Source organism: Emydura macquarii, unplaced genomic scaffold, assembly GCF_026122565.2.
Source record: "Emydura macquarii macquarii isolate MOO-44397 ecotype Brisbane River unplaced genomic scaffold, CSIRO-AGI_Emac_v2 contig_968, whole genome shotgun sequence".
Taxonomy (NCBI): Eukaryota; Metazoa; Chordata; order Testudines; family Chelidae; genus Emydura; species Emydura macquarii.
Genome location: NW_027131105.1, coordinates 12,014,631 through 12,034,141, shown reverse-complemented (window position 1 = coordinate 12,034,141; position 19,511 = coordinate 12,014,631). Strand labels below are relative to the sequence as shown.

Here is a 19,511-nt window from a genome sequence, read left to right as displayed (position 1 = left end):
GAGTCCTGGCTTTTATAATTAATTCAAAAAAAAGTTTATTCAGCTCTACTCACAATATCTAATTTTAGTATCTTGAAGATTTCCATTACTATTTTCCTTAGCTGTCTCATTTCTAGTGAGTACAATCATAGTGTTTCTGGACTTTCTGTGCAAATGAATCTCTTCTCATTCTTTTAATTCTGTGCAAATATAAGACATAAAAAATTTTGGTACTTCAAGAAGGAAGTTCAGAAATATTTGTTTGTTTCCATTTCAAAGCATTAATTTTAAATGTTTAAAGAATCCACTTATTTATTGGTTTACATCATAAAATTTGAAGAAAGCAAATAAAGAAAATTAGTAGATCTTTAAGAACCATGAATTCATAAATAACTATTTCATTAATATCTAATGTATGTGTTTCTATACTAATTTTTTGGTAAAGATTTCATCATGTATATTGCAAAACAATGTATTTAAATTCACATGGTTAAACAGCTACATATTGGTCAAATTGCTTCAAATGTGTAAGTATTTAAATGCTCCAACATAAGTTTTGAAGTTAATGTTCTATCAAGATAAAATAAAAGTGTAAATTAATTGAGGCAGATATCCATCGACTCCATTTGTCTGTCTGTGTCATACACATCTATGCTATAACTAACATTGTATAAATAACAACAGATGTAGTCAAAATTCACACTTTTTTAGGGTGATCTATGATTTCAGTCTGCCTGACTGAAAAACAAAATAAAAGTGCCCTCTTACAGTATGAAGACTAACTTCCCAACCAGGAGGCCTAGAAATACATGTTTTTAAATAAAAAAATTACTTTTTAGGGCATACAGAGAAAGAAATCACCTAAATCCCCCAACATTTTCATGCCTGCAGATGTCTATTGCTCTTGGATATAGGAAATATAATCCTCCAATTGACATTGTCATTATTTATTTATTTGTGTTATCAGAGCATCTAGAAGCCTTAATCATGGACCAGGACTCTCTTGTGCTACACACTGTATAAACACAGAAAAAAAAATGATTCCTGTCCCTGAGAGTTTACAATCTATCTAGTAGTTGTGTCAAACAAAACTGTGGGATGGAATTGTGAATCCCAGATGAAAATTAATGATTTGGGCCTCAATCCTTCAAAGCAAAACATGTATGTGAGCCCTTGACCCCATGTAAAGCTCCACTGAACTCAACGGTCCATGTGCATGGCTGTCTGTAGGATTAGGGCCGAAGGTATCATATCTAAAACATTCTGTAGTGCAGATGTATCAGACTATCTGCATTAGCACTGTCTTGTATCTGTAATTGTCTAAATATCACATTGTAATTTGTTTTGAAGGTACGACTTAAAGGACACAAATAAAATTACCCTGGTTGATATACAGTTGATAGCTGCTATGGGACCTCCAGGAGGTGGAAGGAATCCTGTTACATCTCGTTTTCTGCGACACTTCAACATTTGCACCATTAACTCCTTTAGTGATGAAACTATGGTCCGTATCTTCTCTACCATAGTAGCTTTCTACCTTAGGAATAACGAATTTGCTCCTGAATTCTTCACAATTGGAAACCAAATTGTCAGTGGCACTATGGAGGTAAGAAGCAAATACCTTTCTGAAAGGTCTATCGTCCTTTACTTGGTAAAATTCTATAGGTTCCCGATTGGTTTAACTGATAATATTGGAGATTGGGAAATCTAGGCCTCTATTACTGTTTTCAAAGTATAGACAATTCAATTCCATCTCTTTATGTGAAGTTAATTTATTTTTATGGGTAAAGCTTTATTTTGCTGGAACATAATGTGTCAATGTGGATCCCACTGTCGGTGCACATGCACTGCATGTGTGAGAGATTGGAATCTTGAATAGCATTGTCCTCTACCTAGTGCCTGCTTGTGCTCCTGTGCAATGGCATAAGGACAGGGCAGCTGCAACTGTCCCTCAGTTTCCTCTTATTGCCCGTGGAGGCCTGATGGAATCCAGCAGTGTTCCATCTGCTACTCCTTAGCATTGACTAATTCTTCTACTTGTTCTCCTTCACTGGACAATCCTCTTCCTTTCTAGTAGGCAAAAAAAGTGAGAAAGACTCTATGCTAATACAGCATGGCTAAAAGCTATCTGCTCCTGCATCATGGTGGCTCCAAACCTTTGAGTTTTAAGCCTTGCCCATCACGGGTGGCCTGATCCTGCTTACTGATGGGCTAAGTAGAAGCCTGTTTTGCTTGGGTGAAAGCCACATACCAGACTAAGGCAAGGTATGCTGCTCCATTTCCTCAGACATACAAGTCAATGCTTATCTTAAGGTCCATTTGCTGGAACAATCAATGGACCCCGAAGAAATAAGTACCAAGTCTGATCAGATACTGAAGAAATCAACATACATGAATGCCCTCTGCAGCAGGCATGAAAGCTGACACTTATAAACCCTCAATCTCCCTCCCCCTCTCCTGACTCCCCCCCCTAAAAAAAAGGTGTTATCAAGAATCTTGGCACTGACACCTCTGGCACTGAAGACCAGTGCTGAGAGGATGTTTGAGCAGAGAAGCTGAGGCTCTGTATCATCTCACAAGGAGACGCTGAAGCAAACCTGCAGTGATAAGACTACTAAGTCTCAGACAAAAAAATGAGGGCTAGTGGCATAGAATTGGCTATAGTTTTAACACCAGCAAAGCATGCCCGGGCATTGACTCCGATGACCATCCAGGCACTGACATCAACTCCATCAGTAGGGTCACCCATGGTACTGGTAGATATCCAGACCTATTCCCAGGATGACACCCAGCACCAAGACCACTAAGATCGCCATATGCCATATGCCCTGGAGGAAGTGTATTCATCTTCCCTTTTGCTGGGCCACACATTCTCACCAACCTGAAGTTGAGAACCATCCCCCTTGAGGTCAGCACGTAACCCACTGGAGAAAGCGGAAGGCTCTTCTGTTAGAGCTGGGTCACAGCCTCACTATGACTAGCAACAGACACCATGCGAGCCAGCCCTGCCCTTATGGCATGCCACCATAGCCCTTTTAGGTGTATTGGGAACCACCATCTCAAGCCTCCAGAAGTTGGTCCTTGTTTCACTCCAGGAAATGGAGGAGATCAAATTTTCTTGACAACTTTCCTGGCCAGACCACTGACACTGGGCAGAATAGAGTCTCTGGTGCAGTCAGACAATGGACCCAGGAGAGTGACACTGCCCTCCCACATCTCCAAAAGACTTTTCTCATCATCATCATCATCAGACAAAGTGGTAGCTTTAGTACCAACCCTGGATGATTTCAAAGCTTTCCAAGAGCTGTTGATGAGGATAGTAGATATGGTGGACATCAAGACTTCGGTGATACAGGAGAAGCCTCATAAATTGTTCAACATCCTTACTGCATCTGACTCTACTAGAATTGCCCTCCTGATAAATGAAGAAATACACAACCCCATTAAAGAACTGTGGCAGAGAGCTACCACCATTCCTGCAACAGTAAAAAGTACCAAGTACCATAGAAGGGGGTTGAATATTTTTACTTTCACCTCATTAGTTAATTAGTTGTCTCTCTGGTCAGGTAAAATCTAATCTCCAAAAGAGAAATCTGAAAAAATGGAACCTTATGGGAAGTAAAAATTACTTCTCTGCCTCCCTACAACTTTGTATTTCTAACTACCAAGCTCTCCTGGCTGAGTACAACTTTTTAAAAATGGAACAGTGTCACCATTATTATCCAAGCTTCCACTAGACAGTAAGGAAGAGATTAAGGACACAGACAGGGATGGTTAATTAGTGCCTAATTCTACTTTCCAGGCAGCCACATTCACCTTGGACATGATGGGCAGATTCATAGTTACAGCCATAGTGATGCAAAAAGTCTTATGGTTACAGGCTTCAGGCATCCCTAAGGAGGTGCAAGTCATAACAGAAGACCTGCCCTTCAGTGGAATGGAGCTATTTAGTGAATACATGGATAGTTCTTTACATTTCCTAAATGATTTGTGAGCCACTCTGTGCTCTTTGGGGAGGTACACACCTACTCTTATCATAAGCCTTACCAATATTAATCCCAGACCAGGCAGAGAACTATGTTGTACCAATCCAGGCAACCCTACTATCCCCTGAGGAAGAACCCATGGATCAACAGGAGGCAACATTCTTTTCCAAACATCCTCTTCCAAAACATACTCTGCATGTGCTGCAAGACTGCAGATTTTTCAGGACTTTGGGAGCCACACCAGAACCAGTCCAGAGTAGAAAGTAATCTTTATAAGCTTCACTGCCCCTTACCACTGAGCTTGATCTGCCATGCATCCAACACATGAGTGCTAGAGATCATCACTCATGGTTGTTACTCATGTTCCAGTTCCTACCCTCTATCCACTCCTTTTCCCCATCCTTCTTCAGTGACCTTTCTTGAGAGAGTTTCCTACAAATAGATGTAGCCTCATTGCTTCTTCTAGGAATCATAGAGAAAGTACTGCAGATGTACAAGAGAGAAAGTTTCTATTCCTGATATTTATTTATTGTGAAGAAGAAGAAAAGGTGTCTTCATCATATCCTAGCCCTAAGGAATCTTCATGTGCTGTCTCAGATTCAGGATGGTAATGCTTGCCTCCATCATTCTGTCTCTTCAAGCTCAAGGCTGGTTCATGGCTCTCAATTTACAGCTGCACAGTTGATCGTCCAGACCAGAAGTCACTGCATCTGGTGGCCTGGATGTTAGCTGGTTGAGTAACCATGACAGAAACTGCTCATTGCAAGAAATACTTAGACAAAGTAAAAAGTCATTTGCAAAAAAAAAAAACCTTATTCCTTGAATTTGAAGAGATTTTTGTTATGGGCAATCTGGAAAAAACAGAGGCTTTGATACTGAAAATCCTTGACTACATATTGCATTCAAAATATTCTGGCCTTTCTTTAGGTCCATCGTGGTTCATATTACAGCAGTTTTGACTTGTCATCCCCTTGTACAATTGTGCTTGGTCTTTTCTTACCGAATGGTATCCAGGTTTTTCAAAGGCCTATTTTATACTGAGCCATTGGCTGGAGAATCTACTCCTGCATGGTACTCTAATATTGTCATCCTAAACCTCTTGGATCCTCTCTTTTGAGCCACTTTTAATATCCTCTTCTGGAAACAGGGACTGACTATTACTCTGCCACACAACACCTGTCAGAATAGAAAGCCTGGGTTAAGTAAAATTGGAGACAGCAAGCATTGGAGTTGGGCTACCTTGACAGCTTTTGGTCTGATGCAGAGAGGGCATACCAGATGAACTGAGCAACCCTGAACTAAGAACCCTAGAACTGGGCCTGGGGAGGATTGGACAAATTTTATTGTTTTATTGTTAATTTGTCTGTTCATAGGGTTAATGTTTTAACCCTACACAGGTCATGCAGACTACATATTAGAGCAGGTGGGAAAGATGCCTGCTGACAGTATTCATTACACTATGTGTAATATTCTTAACAAATGTCTCCATTTCATCACACAGCATGAGGTAAAGACAGAGGAAACACTCCAGACAACAGTAGGGCATATACCATATATTATCTTTCCTTGGCCCCACTGTTGCTTGGGTATCTTTATGCTCCTTAGGCCATTTAATAATGCTAACAAGTAGATTCACATAAATGAAAATCTATAAAACTACCATTTCCATGATTCAGTCCTTCATGAGAGGAAGGTTAAAACTCCAACCTGGGAGTCAGGAGACTTGGGTTGTATTCCTGCCTCTGCAACAGACTTCCTGTATGTAAGACTTATTCTTACAGTGCCTCACTTTCCCCGTCTGTGGATTTGGATTAGTAATGCTTTTGCCACGCAGGGATATTGTGAGATTTGTTTAGTATTTTTTAATTGTTTCACAGTGCAAAATATTATATTAGCAGAATGTAATTTATGAGAAGCCATATAAATGGTGCATGTTGATAATGTAATAAATGTTCTTGTTCATTGCCTATTTCATATTAAAGGTATATAAGAAAGCCATGAAAAACCTGCTGCCAACACCAGCCAAATCCCATTACACATTCAACCTGCGTGACTTTTCACGTGTTGTCCAAGGCTGCTTGCTCGTTAAAAAAGAATCAATTGAAAGCAAGCATACCATGATTCGTCTGTTTGTGCATGAAGTGTTTCGAGTGTATTATGACCGACTTGTGGATGATACTGATAGAGCCTGGTTGTTCAAACTAACAAAAGACATAGTGAAAGACCATTTCAAGGAAGCGTTTGATGCTGTTTTTGCACATCTGAGGCAAGGAAATGCACCTGTAAGTAATCACATTTGCCATTACAAAACAATTTATTTTTATTATTTCCTGTATCATAATGTCTGAATTTTAGCAGTGTCTGTTTTATCTTTTCCTTGCATGTTGACAAGTTCTAGAGAGGTAGCCATGTTAGTCTGTTTTCAGCAAAACAGCGAGAGTTCTGTGGCACCTTAAAGACTAACAAATAATAAAATAATAAAATTTGTTAGTTTTTAAGGTGCCACAGAACTCTCGTTGTTTTATCTTTGTTCTGTCTCATCTGTCTTGATGCCCATCTCTGTGGGAGCAGGTTGCATGATTTAAAAAACAAACAAACAAACCCAAAAGCCTACAACAAAGATTTTTCTCTTCTTTCCTGCTGGCAAGATGTAGACTTAAGGTTTGTACTTTTTGTTACCTGCATTACTTAAAAAAAAGTTTGTTTATTTCACTTTCAGGACATTCATGGTGTTGAATTATTTAATTTTTCGTGTTTTGCTAAGAAAGTATGTTGGAAACCAGAATAAAACAAATGGATATAGCATGCCTGTCAGAGGATTTGGGGGAGGTGGATACATGGCATTTCTGCACTGTAGGAAATTATTTTCCATCTTTTTTGAAAATTTAAAGAAACTGTGATATGGCTTGTGAAAATTTCTGGACTAGTTTGAATAAACAGACTAATAGAAATACCAGTGTGTCACTTTTAAAAGCTTGATTTGGTGATGATTGAAACACCATTAGTTTGTGACTTTGTATACTTTATATGCCAGAGGTCTTGCATACTGAGATTAATTCATAGTAATGTCTGTATAGTTGATTTATTGCTAGTAGTATATTTATATGGAATTCTTTTCCTGTCTATTCTCAAATCTGCATCATTGGGCTTCCTTCTTTAAGTTTCACACTGATAGTCAGACCAATTACCAGGTCATTTCCTTCTCAACAGAGCTTCCTCTTTCAACTTATTGAAGCTCTTCAGTTTTCCTTCTGCTTGATCCAAGACAAATGTTCCTGCTCCTCATGATGCATACTAAATATTCCTCAAGGCCCTGTTGCAGAAATTGTAATGTAGATTCTTGTTCTGCCCACAGAGTGGCTGGGGGTTGTCCAGGGTTCCAGGCCTGTCTCTCCTAACAGAGCATCTGGCAATGGTACTGCAGCCTACCTTCCTTATGGTTCAGGCAGGAGTTCTTGCCCAAGCTTCTCTCTCAGCAGATCATCTCTTCTTGTGTCTCATATAACTGGATCACTGGTGGCACAACTCAGTCAGTGGTCTCCCCTGATTCCTGTCCATGCAGCCTCAGCAGCTATTATTTTGGCCAGACATGATGGGGATCTATCTACTTTCTGTCATAAGGAGCTATTCCTTATTTTTCTTAAAGGAACAGCTATCCCACATATAGTCCCAGGATTCACCCCAAAGCCTGGCTCAGCATTTTATATTTCCTTCCCAAATTTTGTCCATATTTTAAGTCCCTTAAAGAATATTTTGACATTTCAGTATTGCTAGAACCTTACAGTTTTATTTGCTTAGGATTTGCCCTTTTAAGCAGATTCTTTATTTGAGATACTGGGGCGGGGGGTCTAAAAATGGAAAGAAAAGTCCAGTGTAATGGGGTCCACACCAGCCTCTTGTGAGCACCCCTCAAGTACACCTCCTGGTCAGGTGTAAGCATGCTATTTCTTAGTTTAGAACACCTTTCATAGGTGCCCCCTCCAGCCAGTGATTTCACCAGCACATCTTCAGTGACTCAGCCTTCTGGCTGAGTCTCTCAAACTGTAGGTGAAACAAAAAACCAGACTCCTTCTGAGGTATACAGTCTTTACCTTCCAACAAGGCTTCCTCCCTGGAGATACTGCCTTCCATAACAGTCCCCTTCGCGGTACCCTCAGTTGGTATGTCCTTTTCAGCAGCCTTCCCTGGGCTCAGCCTTTAACTAGTCCAACAGAGCCCATCATGGTACCCTCACTTGGTATGGCTAGGTTTTGGCTCAGTCCTTGATTGGTCCCCGCAGCCAGATAGGAGCTCCTTCTTAACTCCCCTGGTCTTCGGCAGCCCTCCTTGGGCTCAGTCCTGCCCCCACTGAGCTGTCCTCAGTCCTGCTGTTCTTCCAGCCAGCCAGGAACTTGGTCTTCTCTCTTCCAGCTCCAGGCAGCAACTGACTGCTCTGTCTCTGATGCTTCTCTTTATATGGGCCTTCTGATTGGCTGCTTCCCCTGCAGCCACTCTGGGCCATCTGGAGGACTTCTCCTCTGCTCATTTCTGGGACAGGGTGAGGCAGGGCCATGAGACCTCCAACAAGAGGCCTCCAGATCCAGTCCACCCAATCACATCCAGTTACCCAGAAGCTAGGTTGGATCAACTTATACATTAAAACTTATCAGTCTGCAGTGTCTCTTCCCCAACTTTATCAAAGCTTACACTGCGAAAGCCATTTGTACTTTTCCTTGGGCAAAGATTTTTCTCTTTTATCCCATGATTTGTAAGATGATAAAAACAATTTGAAATTAATTTACCATTACCAAAAAAGGAAACTGGTCTGGATCTTGGTTCATCTGCCTGTAATGTGATATCTGCAAGAAGAAACTCAGTAATGAATGATTCTTGAATGGACTTCTAGAAACCTGATTTAGTACATGGGAAAAGCCTCTGTCTTTAGATTTAGGCTGTGAATTACTTATTATCTAATAAAGAGACAAGGTGGGTGAGGTAATATCTCTTCTTGGACCAACTTCTGTTGGTAAAAGAGACCAGCTTTCTTTTTCAGGTCTGGGAAAGGTACTCAGAGTGTCATAGCTTAAATACAAGGTGGAACAGATTGTTTAGCATAGGTAGTAAACACACATTGCAAGGGATCATTCAAGGTGAATAATCTGTTTTCTGTCATGATCACATTCTAGTGTTTTGGGTTATTTTTGTTTTATAATATTTTTTCCATGTTTTATTGCCATTTAATTGATGTGTAGACAAGGAACTAATCTTAATGGCTCTAGTTCTTACTTCCTAAAATGGGGAAGAAGGGTGCTACTCATAACTCTGTGTTAGTTCAGTATATTCTGAAAGTCTTGATTGTTAGTGCATGAGACTATGCATAGCTATTTAAGTTAATTATGTTCCAAGAATGAATAAAAAGTGTTTACTAGAGAAAAACACTAGAAATGGTTACATATACCAAAGGGCTTGTCTACATGGATCAGTGGGGTTGTGATCTCTAAAGGAGTTGTAATCTCTAAATTGTACTAATGTATTGCTCATTAATGGTCTACATAGATCTTGCTGGTGAACACTAAAGTTTCCTTAGCGCGCTTCAGTGTAGTTCTCTGTGAAACAGTATTACATGAAAGTGCACTAAGAAACAGTACAAAGAGAATACTCACTAAAGATAAGATAAAGATATACATTACTCATTACAGTATATACAAAGAGAAAGCCCTGAAAAAAACTCTGTTTTTTCCCCATCTACATAAAACTCAAATGTTGCTAAAAATAACCCCCAAATGAAATTAATAAATTCCCAAAACAGAATAGATTACCTATCATAGGTATATCATACCTATATTAGGTAATCTAGTCTGTAACCTAAGATAAAGAATTTCAGAGCCTTTTTTAATTTTCTTATATACTTAACTAGTTTTCAATTTATTTTTAAATGTTCTGAATTGGGAAAATGACGATTAAATTTGACTTTGTAATTTATTGATTTTATACTATAGGTGACTGAAGAAGACATGAGAAGTCTGGTATTTGGTGATTACATGATCCCTGACCTCGAAGGAGATGAAAGACTTTATATTGAAATTCCAAGTGTTCAAGAGTTCAGTGATGTTGTGGAGCAGTGTTTAGAAGAATATAACCAAACTCACAAAACAAGAATGAACCTTGTAATTTTCAGGTGCACATACTTGGCATTATTAACAGCTTTAGGCAATAAGCAACTTGGTAATAATATCCAATTTTGAGACGTGCACTTATCCCCTGTCTCTTATCTTTCACATGACTCCACCAAACGGTCACTGATTGGTTTCACTGGGAAGCAAATGCACTGTACTTCCCACCAGAAGTTCTGTTTCTAACGGGAGACAAAGTATGCTAGTTTAAGCAGTCCTTCTTTGTTATTTTCAAACTTTATTTCTTCTTTTTTGGTGAGGAAGGAGAGTAGGTGGGTGAACAATGATCTTTTCCTTTCATGTCTCTGCTTATTTGAAGTTTGAAGTAACATTTTTTTCCTCAGGACCCTTTGCAGGAGCACTTGTGTTAGCAATCTAGGACTGCACCAAATCCAGATCGTGTGCTAGCTGAAAAGTGGCTCTATAACCATCTGTTGGGGGAGAATTCTACCACTTTTGCTTGTGGCCTTTGGACCCTCATTTCACCAGTGAAAGGGATTCTGAGTCTGAGGCCTGGTCTACACTGGCAATGGAGGTCGACGTAATGCTGCTTACGTTGACCCCCTAAAGTATGCGTCTCCACTGGCACGTAAATTCGGTCGATGTAAAGTGCAGTAAAAGTCGACCTAATAAAACCACTTCTGCAAGTGGCATAGCACTGAATTCAAATTCCATGGGTCGAATTTGTGTCAGTGTAGGCAGAGCGCAACGTAAATTGATGCCATTGGCCTCTGAGAGGTATCCCACAATACCTCATTGTGACCGCTCTGGACATTCAGGTTTTGCTGTAATGTGACCACGTAAACAGGAAATACCTCCTTGCCTCAAGCCCTGGGAAATTTTGAATGTCCATTTCTGGTTTAGACAGCGTGGAGAGAGCTTTGTAGCTGAACTGCTCTTGGCTACTGCACGGCCCAAAGGTGTTCCAGCTTGGAGTCAACCAGAGGTCTTGGATCTCATTGGTCTGTGGGGCGAAGAGTCTGTTCTGGCTCAGCTCCGAGCCAGCAAAAGAAATGTAGATATATACAAGAAGATATCTCGCAGCATGTTGGAGAAGGGGCACAACAGGGACGCGCAGCAGTGCTGCATTAAGATCAAAGAGCTGAGGCAGACTTCTCAGAAAACTAGGGAAGCTAACAGCCATTCTGGCTCCTCGCCCAAAACATGCTGCTTTTACCAGGAGCTGCATGCAATTCTCAGTGGTGACCCCACCACTGTGCCACCACGCAGCATCGATACCTTCTCAGAATCCCAGTCCAGAACGAATGAGGAGGACTCTGTGGAAGAGGAGGATGAGGAGAGCGGGGTATCCATTCTCCCTGAGAGCCAAGACCTGTTCGTTACCCCAGAGCAGTCCAGCCACACACAAGACAGCGGGACTGTTCGAGATGCAGGGGAAGGCACATCTGGTGTGTGCGTGGGGCAAATCTTTTTTTTTTTTTTTTTTTTTTGCGGTTATGTCCCCAGTCCAGCTTCTTAAAAGGAGTTTGTGTTTTTGTGGGGAGGGTCTTACTGTGTAATGGCAAACATCAGTGGAGGGTTACTCCCAGAACAGATTATTTTTGTGCAGAGGTATGCTCCTGAGAATCCTCTATGGATATCTCAAGGAAACTTTCATGTAGGTACTCTGTAATCCTTTGCAGAAGGTTTCTGGGGAGGGCAGCCTTATTTCTTCCACCACAGTAGGATACTTTTACCTGCCACTCTGCTATTAAATGATCAGGCATCATTGCGGAACACAGCATAGCAGCATTAGGGCCAGACCTGTGCCCCGATGCTTGCAGCAAATCTTCCCTTTCCGCTTGCATTATCCTCAGGAAACTGATGTCACACATAGTCACCTAGGGAAGGTGGCACAAGTTTAAAGTCCCCGACTAATATAGTCACTCCGTTTTATTCCTCTGCCATGGACGGGGTCCCTGCGCACCTCCCCAAGACTATTCTTAGTCATAGTACTGTTGCAATTGGCATTATGGGTTGGGACACTGGTTGCCCTATGTTTTCTGCCACTACAATTCATCTGCAATGTCCTCTAATCTGTTCTGCCCACGTCCTCCCAAACTGGTCTTTGGCATGTTACAGGGGTGATCCCTCTCCTTGCTTAAGTGTGGATTGTGAATTTTAGTGCTAATGAAGCCTCTCTATAACAGATACAAGGGCCCCTTGCTTACCATGTCTATAACACCAGTCCAACCCTTCTGAGATGTACAGAATGGAATGCGGGACTGGCTTAGCCTTGTGAACATGAAGGGGAGTAATTTTTACATTGTAACATTTCCTTTACTACTTTAGGTCAGCTAACAATGGTGACATTGTGCTTTGCTTATCTTACAGTAGACACCTCGGCCTTTGGCCCCCCCCCCTTGCCAAATTCTAGCTGAAAGACTTTCCCAGATTAGGAAGCGGGGAAAAAAAAATCTGCGAGATGTCATGTTGAGCAAACTAATGAACACCTCTGTGGCTGCTGACACAGAGCTCAGAGCCTGGAGGATGTCCTTGTCTGAAAAACTAGACATGGAACACAGAAGATCTGCGCAGGAGTGTGATACCCAAGAGGAGATGTTGCATATTATAAGGGATCAGTCCGACATGCTGAGGCATCTGATAGAGCTCCAGGAAGAGCAGCGGCGGACAGACTCCCTCTGCAGCCCCTCCAAAACGCTCCACCGCCTACCGCTTCATTATCAGCCCCCACCCGCAAGCGATCTAGGAGGAGGCTGAGCAGGGTGCAGTACATGCTGCACTCCACACCGGGGGGAGCGAGCAGAAGGATGTGACGGCCTCTTTAAGAACAGCATGCAAGCACAGTTGTTGCACAGTGAGACTTTACATTGTTAACTTATCCTCCTTTCCTCCCATTAAAACAGGTCACAAATAAAACTTTGCAGCTTTAAAAAAATCTGTCTTTATTCATTCATAGCTTGGGTGGGGAGAAAAGGGGAGGGGACCCCTAGAGCGAGGGTGGGGGATGGGAAATAAAGGCACAGCACAGACATAAATTACTACAGTTCATTGCAAAACCAGTTTTTCAATGCTTCCTGAAGCTGAAGTGCGCTGCGGTTGGCTCTGAGTGTAGCACTAGAATCTGGCTGCTCAAAATTTGCAGCCAGCCTATTAGCCTCCATGGCCCAACCCTGGGTAAGCTTTCCCCCCCTTTGTTTCTCACAAATTATGGAGCACACAGCATGCAGATATGACCGATGGGTTGTTCTTTTCACTGATGTCAAGCTTAGTAAGCAGACATTGCCATCTGGCTTTTAAACGGCCAAATGCACATTCCACCATCATTCTGCACTTGCTGAGCCTGTTATTGAAACGCTCCTTCTTGCTGTCCAAGTGCCGGGTGTAGGGCTTCATTAGCCAAGGGAGAGAGGGGTAGACAGGATCGCCCAGGATCACTATTGGCATTTCCACATCCCCAATGTTTATTTTTTGGTCAGGGAAAGAAGGTGCCCGCCTGCATCTTACTGAACAGACCAGAGTTTCTATAGATGTGCACGTCACCCCCGCTCTCCTAGTTTGGGAACCCCATTGTGGCAAACCCTTCCAGTATGTCCTGTACATTTTCCAGAATCACTACCTTTCTTAGCAGAAGCCTGTTAATGGTCCTGCACACTTGCAGCACAGCAGCTCCAACGATAGATTTACCGACTCAGAATTGATTCCCAAATGACCAGTAGCAGTCTGGGGTTGTCAGCTTCCACAGAGTGATGGCCACTCACTTCTCCACTGTCCGAGCTGCTCTCAAGCGAGTATTCACACACTTCAGGGCTGGGGACAGCTCCACGCAAAGTTCAGAGAAAATGGCTTTTCACATACAAAAGTTCTGCAGCCACTGCTCATCATCCCACACCTTCATAACGATGCAGTCCCACAAATCTATGCTTTTTTTCCCGGGACCAGAACCGGCGCTCCACGGATTGAAGATGATGCGTGACAGCCTGCAGCAAATGGGAATTGTTCCACTCTGTGGCTTGTAGCAGGGCAGCCTCAGTAACATCGCTATTTTCCATGCTACGGCTCCTCTCTCACCTTTGAAAATACTGCAGGATAAGCCATGAGGTATTACTGATGCTCACAATGATAGTGCAGAGCTGAGCAGGCTCTGTGTCTCTCCGGCAACAGAGTGCACGCAGCATAGAAAAACGGCGCGAAAAAGCTACCCACAGTGCACTGCTTTGGATGTCCACCCAACCATGGCGAGTGGGGACGCAAGAGCCTGGTGCAAAGAGCATGGTGTGATCACGTTCCTGCGACTTCTAAAATTTGGCGGATGAAAGTCTATTTAAAGTAAATTGACTTAAGTCTGCTGCGTAGACATACTCTGAGAGGGGCAGCACAGCCATGCCCTACTAATTGCAGCTGCAGCTCCTCCAGCATGGTTCTAGGCTGGGCAGACCAAACCACTGGTCTCTTAGCGACCAAGCACACAGAAAAATATCCTGAACTGGCTTTTCAGGATAAATCAGAATTTGCCTTCTTTGAGATGATTGCACTTTTTTGAAACCACTTTAAATGGTGTCCCCCTTCATTTTCTTAAATGAGTTTTACTCTTCCTTAAGAAGGAATTCTTATCCCTCTTTTACCCAAGGTTCAAAGCAAGACTCATCCTTTTGGGGGCCTTCGCTTTCCTTTCCTTTCTGACACATTTTTCAGAGATGAGGATGGGAAAAATAGCTTTTTTGCTGCTTCAGCACACTAACTTCCATTCAGGCATCTCCAAATGCCACCTTCTGAAGAAATTGCTCAATTGTGTGTTGCCCAAAATCAGCAACAAAATACATTTTTGAAGGGGGAAAACATTGACCTGTCCCATATTCTTTCCTTTTTCTCTGTTCATGCTGTTGATATTTCCCAAAAGTTTGGACTAATGGAGCTGCTGTGCTTTAGAACTGGAAAATTCCTTATGTGTTGATTTCTTCTTTTAGATTGACATCTCCATCAGTCCAGACCCACTAAATCCTAAAGGTTATATTTAGTGATCAGGTGATATGTATACAGTTCTCACAACAGTTATGAAAGATTAGTTTGTTGGCTACATATACAGCTTTTGAGATATTCTTCTGGGCAGGAACTTGGGCAGACATGACTTACTATACTCATTTCCCAGACTTATTGGCAGAAAGTAAAGCTATTAGCTTAGAAAAATATAATATATTTATACATTTATATTGTCACTTGCCATCATTATGTTTAATCTATTTCATTGTCAGATATGTTTTGGAACATTTGTCTCGGATAAGCCGTATCCTGAAGCAGTCAGGAGGCAATGCCTTACTGGTTGGAATGGGAGGGAGTGGACGTCAGTCCTTGACTCGTCTGGCTACAGCCATGGCAAAAATGTATATTTTTCAGCCAGAGATCTCTAAAAGCTATGGTATGAATGAGTGGAGAGAAGATCTGAAGGTCGGTATTAGTAAGCATGTCTTTTGACTTAAATTTTCAAGAAAGGTGTTCTAGAGTGTACCATATTTTGAATCAACTTAAAGTTCATTTTTTGAACCTTATAGAACCTTCTGAAGAGTGCAGGCATGAAGGGCTTGAAAACCGTGTTTATAATCACAGACACACAGATTAAAGAAGAAGCTTTCTTGGAGGATATTGACAGTGTACTCAATACTGGAGAAGTACCCAATCTTTTTGCAGCAGATGAAAAACAAGAAATTATGGAGGTATCCTTATAAAATGGCCATATTTCTCTTTAAATGTAATCTCTTTCAGTAAATTTAAAAGGCAAACCATAAATTAACATGCTGCGGCAACACAATTTTAAAGCAAAACTGCAGAATTATTACATCAAGAATTTAACATATATCTTTGTTAAAGTATCTATTTAGATATATACTGTTCATTTAATGACTTTTTACTGGATCTTGTGTAATCTTATAGTAACAAGATCTTATAAATTGTGTTAACTTATTTATAAAATGAGGTGGTTGATACCTTCCTGCCTTTGGTACAAACCTTAATTCTGACTTCATGCTTTCCCTACCAAATACATAACACCCTGCACACTTAATTTATGTTTATTTGCCAACTTTCAATATTTGATAATGTTACTAAACTTGTAATTATAGTTTGCCACTTTTTCTTTTAATTTGGAGGAAGAAAGAAGTTCTCTGGGACTATGCAGATCAGTCTCTGTCAGTAGAAACGTCTTGTGTGGGCATTAGGGCATGGTTTGATGTCTCAAAACTAGGCCTGTACTTTCTTTTAGGGTTTGCTTTGTGGGCATGTCACATTTAACCTACTTTATTAATCCATATTATACAAAGTTGGGTGGTGGAAGGCTTTGTTTGGTGGTGTATGAGTGTTGGTGTGTGTGCGTATGCGAGGTGGGGGTTGTTTTGCTTGTGGAATCCTATAATAAAAGCACAGTTCAATTGTTCACTGCATCCTGCAGCTCAGATAGAAATCAGTGGAAAGTGCACCAGTATATCCACGGCCAGAAATGGTCAGTTATATATGTGGTCAGTAATGTCTTCCCAAAACAGGGTCAGACTTACATTTTCAGAATAGTGTTCACTCATTTTTGGTGCTTAGCACTTCCAAAAATCAGGGCTTAGGTGTCATAAATTGGACATTCAAAATTAGTATAGTATTTTGAAGATTTTGATCTTAATCTTTTCACATATATATGGCATGTCAATTAATGAACCAGGGTGTTACATTGCACAAACTTCTATGAGTTTTGGAACAGTACCTGCACAGATGTTTTTATTTAATTAGTTATGTAAACTTGATATATTTTATTTTTTTCTTTCATTGTGTTTTGATAATAAATATACTGAAATCAGCATTCCATATATTGTGCAAATAAGTTAGAAAATATGATGATTTTAATGGATTGGATTTTTAAGGCATTACCTTTTCATTTTAACCAAGTATTTATTGAAGATGGTTGACTTAGTATAACTTTGTTTCAACTTGATAGCTTTTTTAACATATTCTTAAATTTCAAATAGTTTTCTTTCAACGTAGCATTTAAGTGTGGTAATTATTCTGCCATATGTCAGTTGAGGTAAATTCATTCATTAGTCATGAAAATATGTTCCAGCAAAATAATTCCACCATGAATCTATCTTGCCACTTTATAGATTTAAAAAAAAATTAATATAATTGCTAAATTATGTGAAATAGTCACATTTTGTGGAAAAAAACTTGAATTTTAGGGAAATGGATGGTCTGTTCCTTGTGGATTGTTAGTTAATTGAGATCAATATTTGTTGTGGTGTAAGAACAGTAATGAAGTAGACTCTTCAAATATTCAAAACATAAGGCTTCTTCTTCTAAGAAAAGTTTTTGTAAATGACTAAATGTGATATATTTGTGTATCTGGAAACTTGAATGCTCCTCTACTGTAGGTAAATATTGCACATCTTTTGAATTAATTTTTTGGATGATCACTTTCATAAATGCTTTCAGTAAGTTGTTTATTTTTATGAAATGTAGTTTAGGAGGTTGGTGTGATGTATGGCACTTAAAATGTAGAAAAGAGGAGGAAGAATATTTATTTTTATGATAGTGACTTTCATCATAATGAAGGTAATAATTTGTACCATCTATTTATATCTCTCGTAATGTTTTGTAAGTGGTTGAAGATTGATTTTAATTTAGGTACTTTACTGCCTGCGGAGTTTCCATTTCAAATTATAATTTTCAGAATGTGATTTATAACATCCACATAAAGAGAAGGTCACATTTTAACTAGATTAATCATCATCCTAATCTAGAATTCTACATCGCTAAAACCATCAGAAAATTATTTCTAGAATGGCAGTGGTAAAGTTACAGATAAATACTAGTATACCACCCACAAGTATTATTTGCTTATTGTTCTGTTTTTCTAATTTTATTCTATTTACTAGCAGGTTTTGTCTTATTTTACCTATACTACATTTTAGATCATTTGATGTCAAAAAAGGGTGATTAAATAATTTTCAAATACAGTATTTAATGACAAATTATTAATCACAGGCTTCCCCATCCCATCCATTATTCTCTAGGGTGTTCGTGCAATAGCTCAGACTGGCAGTAAACATGACGAACTCAGTCCCTTGGCATTGTTTGCCTACTTTGTGAACCGCTGCAAAGAAAATCTCCACATTGTGGTAGCGTTCAGCCCAATCGGAGATGCTTTCCGCAATCGCCTGAGACAATTCCCTTCTCTCATCAACTGTTGTACTATTGACTGGTTCCAGGTTTGTACAAATATGTTGCTGTGCTAACAAATAGAGTTTCCGTTTTCTAATAATACCTCTATTTTCATATCCCATTTTGTTTCCCTTTTACCCCCTGGCTAGAAGGGCTCATTCTCTTTCATAATATATAAAATATAACTTGTCATCCTCACTTATATTTTTGAGAAACCTTTTGATATTTCATCCTACTACATATTAAGCTGAAAAATAATTTTTAAAAAATTAGAATGTCTAAATGCAAAATACTGTATGCACTGAACAGTTTCAGGAGGGTAATACCTATTTTTACTCAGTCAGCAGCTTGCTGTCTACTGATGCTTTTTTCCTTCATTTTTTGATTATTATATGTTTTGTTTAATCAGATAATATATGATGTGCTGTGTCTCAGGACACTGAACATTTTAAAATTGTTGTTCAGATCTGAATCTTGTTACCAGTATAACAGTGTATAATTAACCTAGATATTTTGTTATCAAAGTCAGTTGTGTGAAAAAGAAAAGGGTTCATAATTTCTGCTGCCAGTTTACAGGATCAACAAGTTGGAAGCAAAGGTGAAGGCCATTTGGAATGGCTGACAAGTGTTGGAGAGATTTCGTTTTGTGGTGGTATTCAGTGTTTTCCTGTGCTGCTGGAAAAAACTGAAGATTAGAGGTTCCGTAGCAGAACTAAAATCTTGATAATTATTTTAATTGCTGCAGGCAACAATCCATACAAATGGTGTTCTGAGCAATTAAAGTACAGCTAGATCTGTTGATTAGCCACCAGTGCGCCATTTCTTGAGACATACTGTGTTGGACCCATTAAAGAAATTTCTTGTTCTAAAGGATAAAAATTATGCCTTTGCACTAATAATGAGTGGTTACACCTAAATTTTATGTCCTCTCCCCCTCCTTTTTTTTTTCAGCCATGGCCTGAAGACGCCCTTGAACGTGTGGCTAATAAATTCTTAGAAACACTTCAGCTCACAGACAATGAACGTCAAGAAGTGGTGCCCATCTGTAAACATTTCCATACTTCTGTTTTGTCACTCTCTGAAAAGTTAGTCTTGCATATTTTTTAATAACCTATATAAATAAAGGTATAAGAAGGAAGATAAGATGATACTTTTTATGCTATCGAAAGTGGTAAAATGAAGAATAATGATCTAAAACAAATAATTTAGGTTAAAAGTAAGAAAACATTTATTAACAATT

At 39.9% G+C, this 19,511-nt stretch overlaps 1 protein-coding gene across 1 annotated transcript in view; it reads left to right on the top strand.

Annotated features, from left to right (window-relative positions):
- DNAH12 (dynein axonemal heavy chain 12) overlaps positions 1–19,511 on the top strand; it is a 153,059-nt gene that overhangs the window by 74,272 nt on the left and 59,276 nt on the right. Inside the window, exons 40-46 of the mRNA XM_067544211.1 lie at positions 1,330–1,585; positions 5,948–6,247; positions 9,944–10,122; positions 15,331–15,523; positions 15,628–15,789; positions 18,124–18,318; positions 19,223–19,356. Coding sequence (XP_067400312.1) covers positions 1,330–1,585; positions 5,948–6,247; positions 9,944–10,122; positions 15,331–15,523; positions 15,628–15,789; positions 18,124–18,318; positions 19,223–19,356 — 1,419 coding nt within the window. The remainder of the gene's footprint in view (positions 1–1,329; positions 1,586–5,947; positions 6,248–9,943; positions 10,123–15,330; positions 15,524–15,627; positions 15,790–18,123; positions 18,319–19,222; positions 19,357–19,511) is intronic.